This window comes from Brachycentrus maculatus, unplaced genomic scaffold, assembly GCF_059751285.1.
Source record: "Brachycentrus maculatus isolate JH-2025_06_01 unplaced genomic scaffold, ASM5975128v1 h1tg000183l, whole genome shotgun sequence".
NCBI classification, from domain to species: Eukaryota; Metazoa; Arthropoda; class Insecta; order Trichoptera; family Brachycentridae; genus Brachycentrus; species Brachycentrus maculatus.
This window is the reverse complement of record NW_028280934.1, coordinates 766,095-782,500: the sequence shown is the minus strand read 5'-3', so window position 1 is coordinate 782,500 and position 16,406 is coordinate 766,095. Positions and strand designations below refer to the sequence as shown.

Here is a 16,406-nt window from a genome sequence, read left to right as displayed (position 1 = left end):
ACAGATACGGTTCGTACTTTCCACCTATAAAATTAATCATATATGTAATACCTGGTGTTATTAGCTATATGTAAAAGTAGAGAAATTACGCCTTTATTATACCTTGGGGTACTATTTCTCCCTTTTCCCTTGTCCAGTAATTTATAGATTTTGGATAAGCTTCCGAGTTACATTCTAGCGTAAGAGGCATTCCTTCTATTGCTCCGACTAGCTGGTTCTGAATCCATATCATTGGAGGAACTGGAAATAAAAAGTCGTCAACAAAACACACACAAAAAATATTATTCGACTGCAAAAGATTAAAAATCATATTTAAAAAAAAAACTTTTCAGTGATTTTTTTTAAAATTGCTTAAGTATATACCAAGTGTACGAAATTAATCAGACGCTCTCGATTATTTAGCTCCTCGTGAATTTTTTTTTGTATTTAAATTTATTTTTAAATTTTTAACTTGCCTTTTTTGCTGTCGTTATTTAAAAATATATATACTCATGTATATTATACATAATACATTTTTGACTGCCTCCGTGGTGAAGTGATAAGCGCAGAGCGTTAAACTACTATTCTGTAGGACTCAGGTTTGATTCCCAGGGTTGTCAAAATAAATTTAGGTTATTTTCTTTCATATTTCGACTTAGTTGAAAGTACATATTTATGTTGAGATATCATATGTAAAAATATCTCCTAAGTAGAGAAAATCCAGGTTTTGTGAACACATATTTGGACACACTGAATTTTTTCTTATTTTTCTATATTTCATGATTATTTAACATCACCCTGGACTGGTTTCTGAAGCACATGACTTGATCGACCTGCTTGCTCTTGATGTGAAGATCAAAATAGCACCGACTCTATATTATGTGGCACCCTATACACTATTGGATGAAAATAAGGGTCAAATAATACAAATGTCATTTTAATACAAACTATATGATGATTAATTTAAGACAAATATGTAAGTGTTTCTGGTGAATAAAAAAAAATTGTTTAGTTTTGTTCAAAATGTTAAAACTAATGTATATAATTGTGATGCGCTTTTGAGGTGATTTTTCACAAAAACGGCGCTTTAAAAATCGTAATTTTTATTATTTCAATAAAATCCCCTTAATCAAAATATTATTTTTTTGAATTGCTAAAATTGATAAAAGAGTATTTCAATTACATTTCGTGAATATTTTTATTCTTGGATATTCTGCTCTTTGTCTCAAAATGTTATTTTTTTTATAAACGAACTCGCATTTACCGTTTTCAACCGGAGACTTTCATGACCGGATTTTATGACGTATTATATATCTTAATGTGATTTTAAAATCAATAGAAACGTAACATTGTAAAGGCATGCAATGCAATTTAATCCCCAAGAGTTGAGCTGCCATGCTGAGATTTCTTGGTAATAAACAATACATTGTAATACCGAGAAATACATTTAAATTTGATACATTTGTACATGATTTATATTTCTGTTATTCAACTTGTAAATCTTTCACGTTTTTACTTTCAAGTACGTAATTGTTTTCCGCGTTTTAAAGCTGTTCAAACGTATGTCTTTCTATGATTTAAAAAAAAAACTAACTGTCATCAAAACATTATTTTTTAGTTCGTCTACCTCTTCAACTCAACTGAACTTTACTTACTTTGCCTTAAATGCCCCTCTAAAAAATAATAAAATATCATATCCATATAAATTTGATAAATTGTTTAACTGCTGTTAAATCGACTGTTCTTAGGATACTCGTAGTTAAATTTATATATCAGAATAACATTCTTAATATACCTTGTAAATATTAAAATAAAATAAAATCCTTTTCTTGATCCAAGTTCGCTCTATAGGCAGAGATTACGTATATGGCTACTCTAAAGGCGTCTCCAATCCACACTGTCACAATTTTCTCGGCTTCCTCCCAGGTCATTCCAGTATCCCGGAATTTCACTGATTACAGTCGGCGAATGGTTGTCAGCAATCTTCCGGGGTACCGGAATCCTCTGGGTTGGAATATGAGATATGAGGGATTAAGGCTCTCAGGCGACAAACCATGACGCGTCTTAATCATGTCAATCTTATCCTTTAAAGAACTTCCGATGTAGAACACTACTGATTTAGTAAAAAAACCCTAATACATAAATTTTCCAGTAAGTGCTAATCGTAAAGGAAACTTGTAATATAACACATCACTATTTTTATATTGTTGTTTTTTGGCTTTTATTTTTAGTACTTTGATAAGATATTTGTCAATAATAGCCGAAAAAGGTGCAAAAATGAAAGTGGTTAAAAATTATTTTTGAGTTTTATTTTATAAAGCTTTTTTTCATTTCCAACTGTTAAAAGCTCCATACGTTTTCATTAATAATACCATTGGTCTTTTAATTGTGTTGCGTGAGCCTCCATTATAACTCTGAGAAAAGTGTTTGATAAGTAAGCTTAATGAAATGCCTTGAATACTTACAATGCACCGTAAGCATAATTCTTTTGCTGATGGTCGGCGGTACCCCATTGGACGCAATGCACAAATATGCGCCCATGTGCAGTCTGCTCACACGACTTATGTTCAATACTGGACCCTCCACTGTTACCACTGTGGGACATATTGCTCTCATTAAATCGGTTAGACTACCATTAAAAGTCGAACTACGTACTATATTAAAACATATAAATCTCTACCTATTTAAAAAAAATAATAATTTCAAGAGTTATTGAATATAGTATTGTAAAATTATACCAACTTTAAATGTAAGGAGTCAACCTATTCCAACTCCCAAGTAGGAATATTTTAAAATTTTTAATAAGTTGATGCCTAAATGCAAACATTATAAGCAGTGCTGCATTTTGAAATCACATGGACAAGAGGTAATTTAAAAGACATGACAAAGTGACCGAAAGTGATGATGGAATAATATTTACAAAGCGTTTTTTTCGTTACTTTTATCAAACATTTAAAATAAAAAAAACAACAACAATGGCTTCAAGACATTCATTTTTTTTACTCTCACTAATGTTTTTGAAGATCAAATGATTTTGTTTTATTTCCACAAGGGAATCACACACAAGAAGTGTTCACGTTACACAAGCTAGTACAAGTAGAGGTACGCAACAATGGTTTATTTTTAAAATAGCACTAGAAAATTTATTTGGGATTATGGTTAAGACAGGCATACAAGAATTGTATTGTATTACCAAAACGTAATTTTAAATGTCGCGTATAATTTAGCCATTTCAAAACAAATTTGAATTATACGACTTTTAAGCAGTTTTTTTTTTTATTGTCAACCATGTTATCAATAACGTTTTGAGCATAGATTTAAGCAGATTTTTTTTGTTAAAGAATGTCAATGTTCGAAAAATATATATATATATATATATATACCTCTATTACTTATCATAATTGTTTCATTATTAAAAAATTATCAAATGATATTTCTTATTGGAGTGTACTTATTTATTTACATTTAAATATTGAATTCCAAATGACTTTAAAAAATATTATACTCAATTTGAATCGATTATACTCAAATAACATTTTCTGAAAGATGGTAAGAGAAACTGAAAAATTGGTTTAAACCCATCATCGATTTTCATTTACCAAGTTGCCAATACACCCTCTTATTTTTCTAATACCAAGACTCCATATAAAAAGGCACCGCATTCATTAATTAGGGTTGCCTAAATGATTGCTGAGAGAGAGTCAACGTTGACAAAATAGACTCAGTAGGGATTCACCATTTACACCCTATTGTACAAAAATTACACGAATGTAAATAGGGGTGGATTGCGTTTGGAGACCACCAGGAATAATCCGATTAAACCACTTTTAATGTTGAAAGAGACAATAATTTAACAGAATACACATTTAGAGTGCTATGATTGGCATGGTTTCAATATTTAATTGAAATCGTTTTTGTTTTAAAATTAATTTTGACTTTGCTATATTATTTAAATTGAAGAGAGTTGTTGATCAATTGATCTGATAAATTATACATTAGATTGAAAAATGGTGTTAAATTTAAATCGGTGTGTTGAAGATTTACCTTTATATAGATAGGAATTTGTAAATGTGTTCAAACCGGCAAGCACCTAGTCGTCTTCAGGGATGGATATCACATTGTTGCGGATAGTACATATCAATCTCTGAATATTATAAAGTGTATGTCTAAGCCGATTGAGAGGGAAAATGAACCATAAATAAAAGTGGTAAAAAACAATGTATTAGTTCTTTTTTATAAAATTTAATTTACTGTTTATTTGTAGATTGAATAAAATCAATATTTAACCTTAAAAATATTTATGTTTTGTTAATGATATATTGACAGTTGAAGAAAATATTGTCGATAATATATTAACTTAGCAGTCATTGAATTAAAAAAATAAATATTTTAAATAGTCACGTTTTTCTATGATGAAGTGTAATATTAAGTTTCAATACTTAATATCCATGTCTTAATAAGCGCCCTTGAGGTAGTATTTTACGAAAATGGCGCTTTACAAATTATCCAAATTATAATTTATATTATTGATATATTTCCAATATTTTCATTTATTATAAAGGCAAACTTAAGGTGCCAATTCGTGTTTTACTGAAAATTGCCCCCATTTAAGAGTTTAAGATAATTCATGGAAATCAGATCATGGAAAAAAATTCAATGCAACTTTAGGATTCTCCACGTAAGAACTTTTCACTATTAAATTGGCAACAATTTGATTAAAAGGTTTCGCTTGTAAGCGCCATCATTAAAAGGGGAAGTCTTAGAGCGCCATTGCGACCCTGGTAAGATGAGAAATATTTACCCTCTTCCCCGCTAGGAAGCTGTATGAGTTCCCCGCCCTCGCGCCTCCACACAATCTGCGGTTGGGGTGCACCGGTGGCTGCACATCGCAGGGTGACGTTGGAGCCCTCCCTCACGGCCATGTCGGCGCTGGTAGGGTAGTCCAATATGTCCGGAGGGACTATATAGAACAAATAAAGGGTCAATCGTTATAAAAATAACACACCTATAATGACTGTAGGGAAAATATAATTCAAGGGTAGGTGTATTTTTAACAGCTACAAATACAAGACAACAAAGAAAACAAAAAAACACAAAGCCAATTACAGGTCCTTACCAATAGATACATGATAAATAATAAAAAAAAATCATTCATTCGCACTCTCACACACCCATACGCTCACATGGACACACTACACACATATACACACACGCACTCACACACACATACACATACATAAGCACAATTAACCATTATTCGGAGAGCAAGTGCCGCACACTAATGTAATTATTCTCGTCTATTACAGGTTTTCGAGATTGCATTAAAATTGTGAAATTTCGCCATAAATTTAAATTATGTTTATAATTAGTAAAAACAAGACGACTGTGTTATGGTCAATATATATGTAGGTACATACATATTGTATTATGGTCGAACTGAGCGTCGTGTTATGAACAACATTCGTTTAACGTTTCCGGGAGTATGGATGTAAATGAACGTCAGTGAGAATTTTCCTCAAAGGAATATTGACGTTTATGAACGTCGAAGTCCATCATTCAGTTGGTATGATATAATTTGTATGGCAATGACATCTGTGGATATTTGTTTGTAGTTTTATTTTAAAATAAAACCTTGTTTATTATTTTTTAGATAATTTCTATCTTCATAATACATAGATTTCGTGAACAAATAAGTACTTTGTAACAAAAACCTTCGCCCCAGAGAAAGTTGGACATCAATTATTGTACACCCGGAAATGTTAACAATTACGTTGTTTTATTTGACAGTAAATTAATTTGAAACATAATAAAGATGAGATGGAATGGACGTGTAAAACAAATGAGTGTGAAAAAAACGGTAAAACAGATTTAAAAGGTCAATATTGTTCAAAGTAGGACAGAAAAAATCTTGGTATGATCAAGAATGTCAAATACTTGAAGTGGTCATACCACAAGTCGGAATAATCGAATTTGCAAAAATGTGGAAGAGGCAAAAAATGTTCGCAAAAACAGAGGGAAGTGACGTTATGTTTTCTATCTACTCCTGCGGAGAAGTGGTATGAGGGTTAGTTAGTTAGTTAAGTAGGTTACATAAATGACTTTTTAGTATGTAATTTTGTATCAGGATTAGTAAAACTGAGAAAATACACATTTTAAAATTATTTATTTATAAAATAGGTAAGTGAAATATAATATATTAATACTACTAAAATCCACATTAATTTACGCATAAGTGATGTAAAAAAAATATTTCTTGTTATTAAAGTCATCAAACACAAATAGATTGTTTTATAAAATGGGGGCATTTTTTTTTGAAACGAGATGAAATGAAAATTGTTTATAGCTAATTTGCCTCGTATTAAAAAATCGCACACTTCTTTGTCCATTGACAAACGGAAAAGACAAAAAAAAAACGTATTCGGGAAGCTCATAACGGATGAAATGACCATAAAAAGCGAGATAACACGCTATAAACATGCTCGAGAGTACAAGGGACAGAGAGGGGAGTCTCACGTCCTCATCGCGCTAAAAGGAGGATTACAAATTTTAGTGCTAGTAAAGAGGAAAAGGGAGTGTGAAGAAAGTAATTCGTTTTATATTGTTTTTGTTGCCGAGCTCGTATTGCTGCGAAACAAAAGTTTTATGAATGTACGCACGGCGAGATTGCGCCGGTCCTGTCGCGCTGCGAGGCATTGTGGGGCGCGGACCATACGACATTTTTCATACCCCATTGTTTCAGAGCAGAACGCGATGCTTTAACCCGACGGCCGCGGGCGACTCACGGGTGAGTCGCCCTATACTTACCTCGTACGCGGGCGACTCATATAGGAGCCGCGAAGTTTCTCCCGCGATATTTGAATGAAAATATACTGGCCGGTGGCGAAACTTATACTCTAAAAAATCTTGAATCATCATACTACTGACATCTTTTGGCATCACTCTAAAATAAGGTTCCCAGCCAACCAGACGACACTTTAAAGACAAGCCCTAATTCTGATTAAATCAACAGCAGATTTAAATGTTCCCGCGCCGTAGCGAGCGAGTGACGTAAGCGCGTATTTAGTTCAGATAAGCGGTGGCCTGCACTGACTTGAAACACAAGTATATATGTTATTTTGTGAATGTGAAAAACTATCATTAATTGATTTAATTTAAGTTGATTTAATTTAGTAAGGACTTGAATCATTATTTAATACGCAAACAGTAATTATGTGGTGTATGTTTTTAGTATAAAATGCATAGTGAGATATTTTAGTATCTGTAGAAAGTGAATCGAACTTTATTGTGTTTTAAACTTTTTCCATTTTTGTTTTTTTTTTAAATTTCGTGAAGTGATTTATATAGTGTCAATAAAAAATATAATAACAATTACGTGATTCAAAAAAAAGATTTTTAAGTATATATATTTTATTTTACTTCTTAAATTTAAAATGTCAGGTCCCGGTCTTAGCAGTGATGAAATTTTGAAAAATCTGGAGTCAATAGACTCGGATTTTGAAATGAGCGGAAGCGACAGTAATAGTGAAGCTGCCGAATCAATGTATGATTCCGATACGGAGATAAATGTCGAAGAAGAGGATGAAATTTCGTGGGATGCAGGCCCTTTTGTACCAATAGTACATGAATTCGATGATTTCACTTCAGGTATTAATCCTGATACAAGGTTAACTGAAGATTCTACGGAGCTGGATTTTTTTGAACATTTTTTAAACCATGAAATAATGTCAAAAATTGTAAGCGAATGCAATAATTTTTATATTTACAAGATGAGCACTCTCGATTTTACGGAAAAGGCAAGAATACATAAATGGGTGGACACAACAGTTTCCGAAATGTATGTTTTCATTGCAATTACTTTCGCCATGACGAGAAATAAACATCTGACGATAGAAGAGTATTGGAGTACAAATGTCATACTTCACGCTTCATTTTTTGGATTGACAATGCCCAGAGACCGGTATCAACTATTGTTGCAAATGCTGCACTTCAGTGATAGTAATATTCAAACACCGACCGATAAATTGCATAAAATTAGATTTCTTGTTGACCACACTCGAACGATTTTTAAAGCGACCATGATGCCGCATGAAAATCTCTGCATTGACGAAAGTATGATTGTTTTCAAAGGTCGTTTGCTTTTTAAACAATACATACCTTCAAAACGTCACCGGTTCGGTATAAAAATGTTCGTTTTGTGCGACGTTACCACGGGTTATATTCTCGATTTCATCGTATACGTCGGAGCTGGGACTGAAATTCATAACTCAAATGGTCTCGGTTTTACAGGTGCTGTAGTTACCACACTACTTTCGGACTATTTCAATAAAGGTCACAATTTATGGTGTGATAATTGGTATACCAGTCCCCAGTTATTTAAGTACCTCCACGAAAAAAAAACCAATGCCTGTGGTACTGTCCGAAAAAATAGAAAAGATATGCCAATTTTCGGAAAACTTAAAAAAGGGGAAGTACAATCTAAGTCCCGGTCCCCATTATTAGCAATAAAATGGCATGACAAACGTGAAATCCATATGCTCACGACACTTCACGATGAATCTGTGGCACCATCAGGGAAAACTAATAGAACGACAGGAGAGTCTATTTTAAAACCAAAATGCATCTTAGATTATAACAAAAACATGGGGCTGGTAGACAAAGCAGACATGATGCTAAGCAACTTGAGCAGTATGAGGAAGTCAGTGAAATGGTACAGAAAAGTTGCTTTCCACATTATTGATCTATATTTATTAAATGCACACATAATGTTTCAAACTGTTAAATCAAAAAAAATTAGCTTGGCCAATTTCCAAATATCGGTTATTGAACAATTACTGAAAAAATATCACGAAGATGCACCCTTTATTTTACGTCCTATGACATCGAGTGATAATTTACTTCGAGCATCCTCAACAAATCAGTCAACAATAAATAAACACGTACCCGTTAAAATTCCACCCTCTCAAAAAGTACCAAATCCCCGTCGAAGGTGTCGTGTCTGTGCCACTTCTAAACTAAAACCGAAAATGAGAAAACAAACTAAATTTTTGTGTGCCGAGTGTAATGTGCCGCTATGCGTTGACAAATGTTTTCAAAAATATCATGATAAAAATAAGTATTAAAATTTCTCACAGTTAAAATAACAATCGTTACGTTATTTATGTCTTTTTAAGTTAAGTGTGTTTAATCCTAAGACCTTTTCAAGTGGTAACAAAAAAACACAACGGCTCACGGCGGCGACGGCCTGGTGCGGTACCCGCGCACGGCTCTTTAGTACGGTATGTATGTGTGATGTGTATATGCATGCATCTACTTAGGTAGTGTTTATATGGCGCCGCTGGCCTTGTATGGGAAACGATCTTCGATGATTTATAAAGATTTAGTGACGTTTTAGGAGTTTATTTACATTTAGAAACGTACTTCATAATGTTGGTGATGATTTCTTTAACACGGGTTGTTGAAATACATACGTTATTATTGTTTAAAGTCGTAATTTAGATTACGCAAATGGAGTGCCGCGTGTGACGGGAGGATGGGTATATCTAAGACGCGTGTAAAAGGTTAATGCCATAAATTACAGCCGCGGGTAATAGAGAAGAGAGAAGTCGTTCCGTGTGCTATATAAAAAGATCCGTTTTTTAATTATTACGCACTGTGTGCGGTAACGCAAACCGCCGAATAAAAGGTACCCGGCATATAATTAAACACGTTGTTTACAATGTGTTGAAGCCCTTTTTATAATTCAAAAAAATATATATTTATAAGCCAAATGAATAAAACAATATTTTTTTGTTTTGAAATGAAGAACTGGACAGGATTATCTTTTTAAAATTTATTTAAACAATACACTGAACACGACACGAATATATATTATTGGAGAAATTACTTCAATTAAGGATCAGAGGTTTGACACTGTAAACTATGTAGAATACACGACAACAGTTGTAAACGAACAGTAGAATAAACGACAACATATTACTGGGAAAATTCTTCATTTGAGCACATAGAAACTTATTATTTAAAATAAATACACTGTAAATCAAGAGTAGAATACACGACAGTATATTATAGAAGAAATTACTTTATTTGAGCACAAAGAGGTTAATTATATTTAAACAACACACTGTAACCCGTGACTCAAATAAACAACAATACATTTATGGAAATTCGCTTTATTTAAGCACATGGAAGTTTATATTATTGAAAAAAAAAACCTCACTGTCAATCAAGAGTAGAATGCACGATAATATATTAATAGAGAAATTACTTCTTTTGAGCACATAATGGTTTATTATATTTAAACAATACACTGTAAACCAAAAAATAGAATACGGGAAAATATATTATTGAAGAAATTACTTCGTTTGAGCAAAAAAATTTTTTTATATTTTCATCTTTAAACCACACACTGTTGACCAAGAGTAGAATACACGATTATACATTATTGGAAAAATTACATCATATGAGCCTGTGGAGGTTTAATTTAATTTCGTTTAAAAAATATACATTTTTTTTCGAAAACAATCCTTATCTACTCATATTGAGGTACTTTTTAAGACTTTCATATAGCATCCCATTAAAAATATAATTTCAGCAGTAACTTTGTTATAATATGTATCCATTTTAAATTTGTCTCTCACGTAAAATATCACTTTTTATAAGAATCAGTGTGACACGTGTTTCAATATCCCTTTGTCCATATTCTCATTGATAAAAAAAAGCTCTTACCCTCTCCTTAACCTATAATTTTAACGGTCACAACTCTCAAAGTTTAAAAAATAGTATTTTATTAAAATAAAACACTTGAATATACCACTTTAATGATTTTTATTTTATTTACGACTAGTTTTGAGTTATCTTCTGGTACAAATTAAAACAAAAAAATTGTATTTTGTTTTGTATATTAAAGGCATTGATAACTTTGTGGTATGGTAAACATACCACAAAGTAATGCTGGAATAGTTTTCCGAAACCGGTAGTCACAAAAAGGTGTTTATAAAAGTGGTATTACATAAAGTAAACAATGGATGATAAGGAGAGTGTTTTTTATCATTTTTTTTAATGGTTTTTATTTATTTGTTAATATTTTTGGTATTTTACAAGAATTTAATGTTCAAATTTCAATTTCCAAATATTTCACACGGGGTAAAGTCTGGTGGAATGAGTGAATTTGTGTCACCAGTTTTTATTTGGAATACTGTAAAATGAAAAGCCCCTTGAATAACTGTAATGAACTGTATTAAATTTAATAACCTTAATGCCAAAGAGAGATATCAAATTGTGGGTGAAGCAATCTCGAATTCAAATAGGGATAAATCGGGATTATCATTAATACTCCAGGATTGTCCCAAGGAAGGTAATATACGAGTATTGTATTAATTTGTCGTTCAACTAAAGAGAGAGTGGATATTGTCTTTTGTGCATAGTTTTTATTTTTTAAGTAATTTTTAAAGAGATTTTTGATTATTTTACATAATGGTGAATGCCTGAATACATCATTTTCAAGTAAAATATTCGTATTTTTAGAAGTCAATTTATTTACAAAAATTAGTATGTGCTTTAATATTGGTTCATATTTTTTTTTGCAACAACAATATACATGTATTAAGGAGTTATTTTCATTAAGATTAAGTTTATAATTCACCAAAGATGAAGAAACATTATATCATGGGAAAATAGAGTCTGATCATTTACAAAGTTGACGATCTGTTATTGGCTGAGTTATAGTTGTCTATCAGGAACAGAATGGCGAATGTAATACATGCAAAAAGTGATCACTTCAAACTAGCCCATGACACGTCTTAAGCCCAGTAAATACACATATTCTTCTGGAAGTCTAGTTGAGATGTCAATACCAAATGACTCCTAAATGGAGAAAACTAGATTTGTGAACAAAGATTTGAACGCACTCAAAATGCTGTCTAAAGTTTTTGTAACTCATTGAGTACCTGAGCTTAGGGCTTAGAGGATAGATAGTCTTGTTTTTTTTTGGAAACCGTCAAAGTATAAAATAATTATCTCACGGAAAATTTCTAGGTGATCGGCATTTGTGAAAATACTGTTACTTATGGATAAGAAACATGGCGGAAAAATAGAGTATTATGTAAATGGTTCAATGATAACCGATTAGTCAGTTGGATTGAGGGTGAATTTACATATCTTCAGTCACTATTTGATAAGGGGATGAATATCTAATAACATCAAAACTACACAAATTTGGAAGCTCTTCATTCCGCATAACTATTCGAGGATTAATTTTGCTGTTAACTTAAATAATAGACGCAAGTTGTATAATATAAATCACCCGTATGTGGTATAAGTTGATCTTAACTCAATTTCGGGATACGTAAACTTTGCCACGAAATAAGACATGATATGCATATTATGATATCGTAGGCTCTCATGCCATTAATGTAATAATATATTACGTAATCCCAGAATGTATAATACTATTGCATAAATTTGTAATACAAACTTAAATAAATTAATAGTTTTAGTTAAAATTTTACTTGGTAAATAGTTTTAAAAAATGCATTGTGGCACATGTTTTAATGCACTCCGCATCATTTTCAAAAACCGTATGTGAAGCTAAATTTCTGATTTGGGTCCTAAGGACGTTGAAGGATGAAGAGAGGGTAGGAGCAGTTTTTCGATTTGTATTTATTTTATTTTTTATTTCTTATCAGGGAACATGGACAAGCTTAAGGGAGTAGTAAGCTTTAGTCATTGTTGTATTGTTGATTAAAGGATTAATATTATTTTCATTTTAATGAATTTTTTTGTTTCAAAATGTTCCAGTTTATGACTTTTCTTATTAATATATATTTTTTTAAATTTTTACGTGATATGCAATTCTGATATTTTTAATGGTTAGTGAACCTGATAAATTATTATTTCTCGAACATAATTCATGTTCCCTGATTCTTGTTTTGAATTTTCTGGAAGATATATACATATATGTTTAAATCAGGTAAAGGCTATAAAACTTAATAAAGTTGAAGCCTTAGTACGGCCATGTAGCTGTATTGCATAAGCCGTAGCCATCTCTTGGACGTTAGGTAAATAAAAAGTGAGTTTCAAGATCATTTATTCGCTTAATTTATTGAGAGAAGAATGACCATCTATATACAATATTTTCTTTTGTAAAATCTTGAGAAATGGTACAAAAAAGATCTGATTTAAATAATACAGTATTCCATGTAGACCTTTACGATGATTACTACAACCTCTTTGAAGTCATTTAAATCTACTTGACAAAGCTGGACATTAAGTTTAGTGGGCTTTTAGTAAGCTCATAGGATATTCGGGGAAGTAAGATTAGAAAGGTATAGATTATAGATAATAATATCTAAAATCTTCCTCTGCGTTCTACCCAATATTCAGACTACTCATATCGAAGTTACGGAGGACGATGATTTCATAGGTATTAACCAATATTCAAATCCTGAAATCGGTACTAAAAGGTTAAGTCTTCAATAATACTTACTTAATAATTCATTTATAAAAATGAAGGGTATTTGAGAACTACAGAAGTTCTTAGAAACTGGTAAAAATACAAACTCGAAGACATATTGTATTTTCACCAGTTTATAAGAACATTTGTAGATTCGAAGCTAGTCGTGGTTACATTATGAGTAAAAACATAAAATTGTGGTATTCTCAATTTTACAGCATAAGTTTGAATGGTGTTGACGTGTAGTATTGTTTGCATGCTGTTGTAGTGATTGTTTTGACCAAGAGACGGGTATGTCTCTAAATTGGTTATATATATACTAATATTACAAACATTTTTTTTTTAAAAATATATATTTATATAAATTAAAAAAGTGTTTTTATTTTTAATAAAGATCTTCGTTTTATTCCACAAATTTAATGCCAACTTAATGACTTAAATAAATACAAGATAGAATTTTATTATTTTTTTTTGATTCCCTTGAAAATCGAATCCGGAACCCCCGCGGTAGCCAAAAGCTCTAACCCATACATTACCTGTATGGAAAAGGTAAGAAGATGGCTTTGTACATGCGGTTTTATCAAAAAAATTAAGCTCTTTTGTGAATATTTTCCTTTTTAGTATGCCTGTAGTCGTCGGATTGCATATTTGTACATAGACTATGCTGAATTGAATAAAGTCACAATGTTGCCGGCGGTCATAAATATTTCTTATGGCCTGTAACCCGAGAACAGTGCGCGAGGCTGACGCTGGGGAGAAGGAAATATTTTCTTAGCTTTCTCGCAGTTATCCTTCTATATTCCTTCAAGCTCCGTTTCATTTCATTTTGTTTTTTCAAATACTATATGAATGTGAAATTTTTCAATGTAAGCCTAACAGAATACGTGGGGGTTAATGTTTTAAACCATACTTTTACTTTTTAACTAGCGGAAATGACTGAAATGAGTAATTTAAAATTAAAATACGATTTAATAGATTTATATTATCCACTGACACTTCGTGATGGAATTGCATTTTTAATTTATTATTAGATTAAAACCAATATTTTTAGCTTTTCCACTTTTTTATTTGACCAGCGACCGGGTTTCGTCGTTACCGACATCATCCAGTCTGATGATGTCGGTAACGACGAAACCCGGTCGCTGGTCAAATAAAAAAGTGGAAAAGCTAAAAATATTGGTTTTAATCTAATAATAAATTAAAAATACGATTTTAAAACATTTCTTTCAAACTTCTCCGATTTGGCTTTTTCGATCCATTTTGACCATTACTAGAAAACAAATAAATTAAAACATAAAACTTAGCTTGTTTAAACAGATTTTGTAGATGAATGATGTTACTAACTTACGAACGATCACCCCGTCTCCCCGTAGGAGTAGGCAGAGAGAATAGACTGTTACATCCCTCTGTTTTTGAAAACATTAATGCCCTTTTTCACACTCATGGGTTAAATATATCGCTCACTCCTTTCAAGAACGTCATAAATCAAAAATCGTCAATTTTCAGTTGTGCATGTTTTCGGAATGCCCATAAAATGTACTTTATCCCAGCAAAAGAGGCATATTTTTAACTTAGTATATTACCCACTACAGAGCAGAGAGTGTTGTTTTTGCATTTTGAAGAAAAAGTATAGTTATATTATTTTTTTTTAAATTTACTCAATATTTTTCAAATGGACAAAAAACCTTCAGGTTTTACCAAAAAGATCTGTTGCATAGTAAAAAGTTCAATACGTGGCTTGATATTTATTTTTAATACATTGTATTATAATTTTAAACTTCAAAACCATTCTCCTGAAAAATCAAGTTTTTTGATTTATGACGTTCTTGAAAGGAGTGAGTGATATATGAGTATATATTTATAAAATTATATTTATATCATCACAAATGAATTGAAAAAAACAGTTTTTATTTACGAGTGATATTTGCTTTGTTGATATACTGCAATAGATAACGATTATGTACAAAGTTAAATTTTATTACTTTATTTGAACGTCGATTTATATCTCAATTATTTGATTTTTGTTTAAAACTCACATAACGCACTCGGATTTGACAAAAATACCAGTCGTCCATCAGAATTAAGTATAATTTTGTAATTTGAATAAAATACATAAATATTTTTCAATAAAATTGTAAATTAACCAGATTATAACGTATTGGTTTAACATATATCTCAGTTTTAGTTTAAAAAGATGATTATCAGAGATGGGAAAATAAACGAAGGGGAAATATAAATTCTATTTAAATATTCGCTGAACAGTTATATAATTAAACTTTAATATTATTTTCAAAAGTAATTAAGACCGTTTACAAAATTCACAAAAAAGTATTTGTTCATATTTCACATAATGTATACTGAACCCGACAATGAAATTTATAGATAGGTACCGCATTATCGGAGGGAACATTGTAGGAGGTTAATGTTTTCAATTTTTATTTTATTTCAAATGACTCATTTTTGTTATTTCTGCTAAAAAGTAAAAATACAAATTGAATCATTAACCCCTTATAATGTTCCCTGTGTAAATGCGGTTCCTATTTCAACGTTATAGGAAGGTTTATTATAATTTATTATTATGTTTATGATGAAATTAATAAATAAAGTGTAAGAAAATTCAACATTAGGCAGACAGGGGGAATGGATAATAATAAAAATGGCAAGTAGTATACGTGGCGAAAAAGTTTGGGAAACTTTGGTTTAAAACTATCAAAACCGGTAGACGACAAAATAAGTAAAAAGAAACATTAAATTGCATAAATAGTTTTGTGTTATTTCACTATTTATACACAAAGTTTGCAAGAAAGATTGTGCACGACATAATTTCCCGTGTCTTGTAAAATGCACCGCCGAAATGAAGATTCACGTTTCTATTTCAGTTCGTACATTTTGTATTTTTGTCACGAATCCAATGTTGAATGTTTGCCAGCAATATAATATAACCGTTAAGGGAGGGAAACAGTTGTTTTCCATTTAA

At 31.3% G+C, this 16,406-nt stretch overlaps 1 protein-coding gene across 1 annotated transcript in view; it reads right to left on the bottom strand.

The window, feature by feature from the left end:
• Positions 1–16,406, bottom strand: part of LOC148307959 (limbic system-associated membrane protein-like) — a 64,904-nt gene that overhangs the window by 1,811 nt on the left and 46,687 nt on the right. The window contains exons 4-7 of the mRNA XM_088262552.1: positions 4,781–4,939; positions 2,445–2,573; positions 103–240; positions 1–24 (exon numbers count right to left, since the gene is read on the bottom strand). The exon at positions 1–24 is cut by the window's left edge and continues 126 nt beyond it. Coding sequence (XP_088118678.1) covers positions 1–24; positions 103–240; positions 2,445–2,573; positions 4,781–4,939 — 450 coding nt within the window. The remainder of the gene's footprint in view (positions 25–102; positions 241–2,444; positions 2,574–4,780; positions 4,940–16,406) is intronic.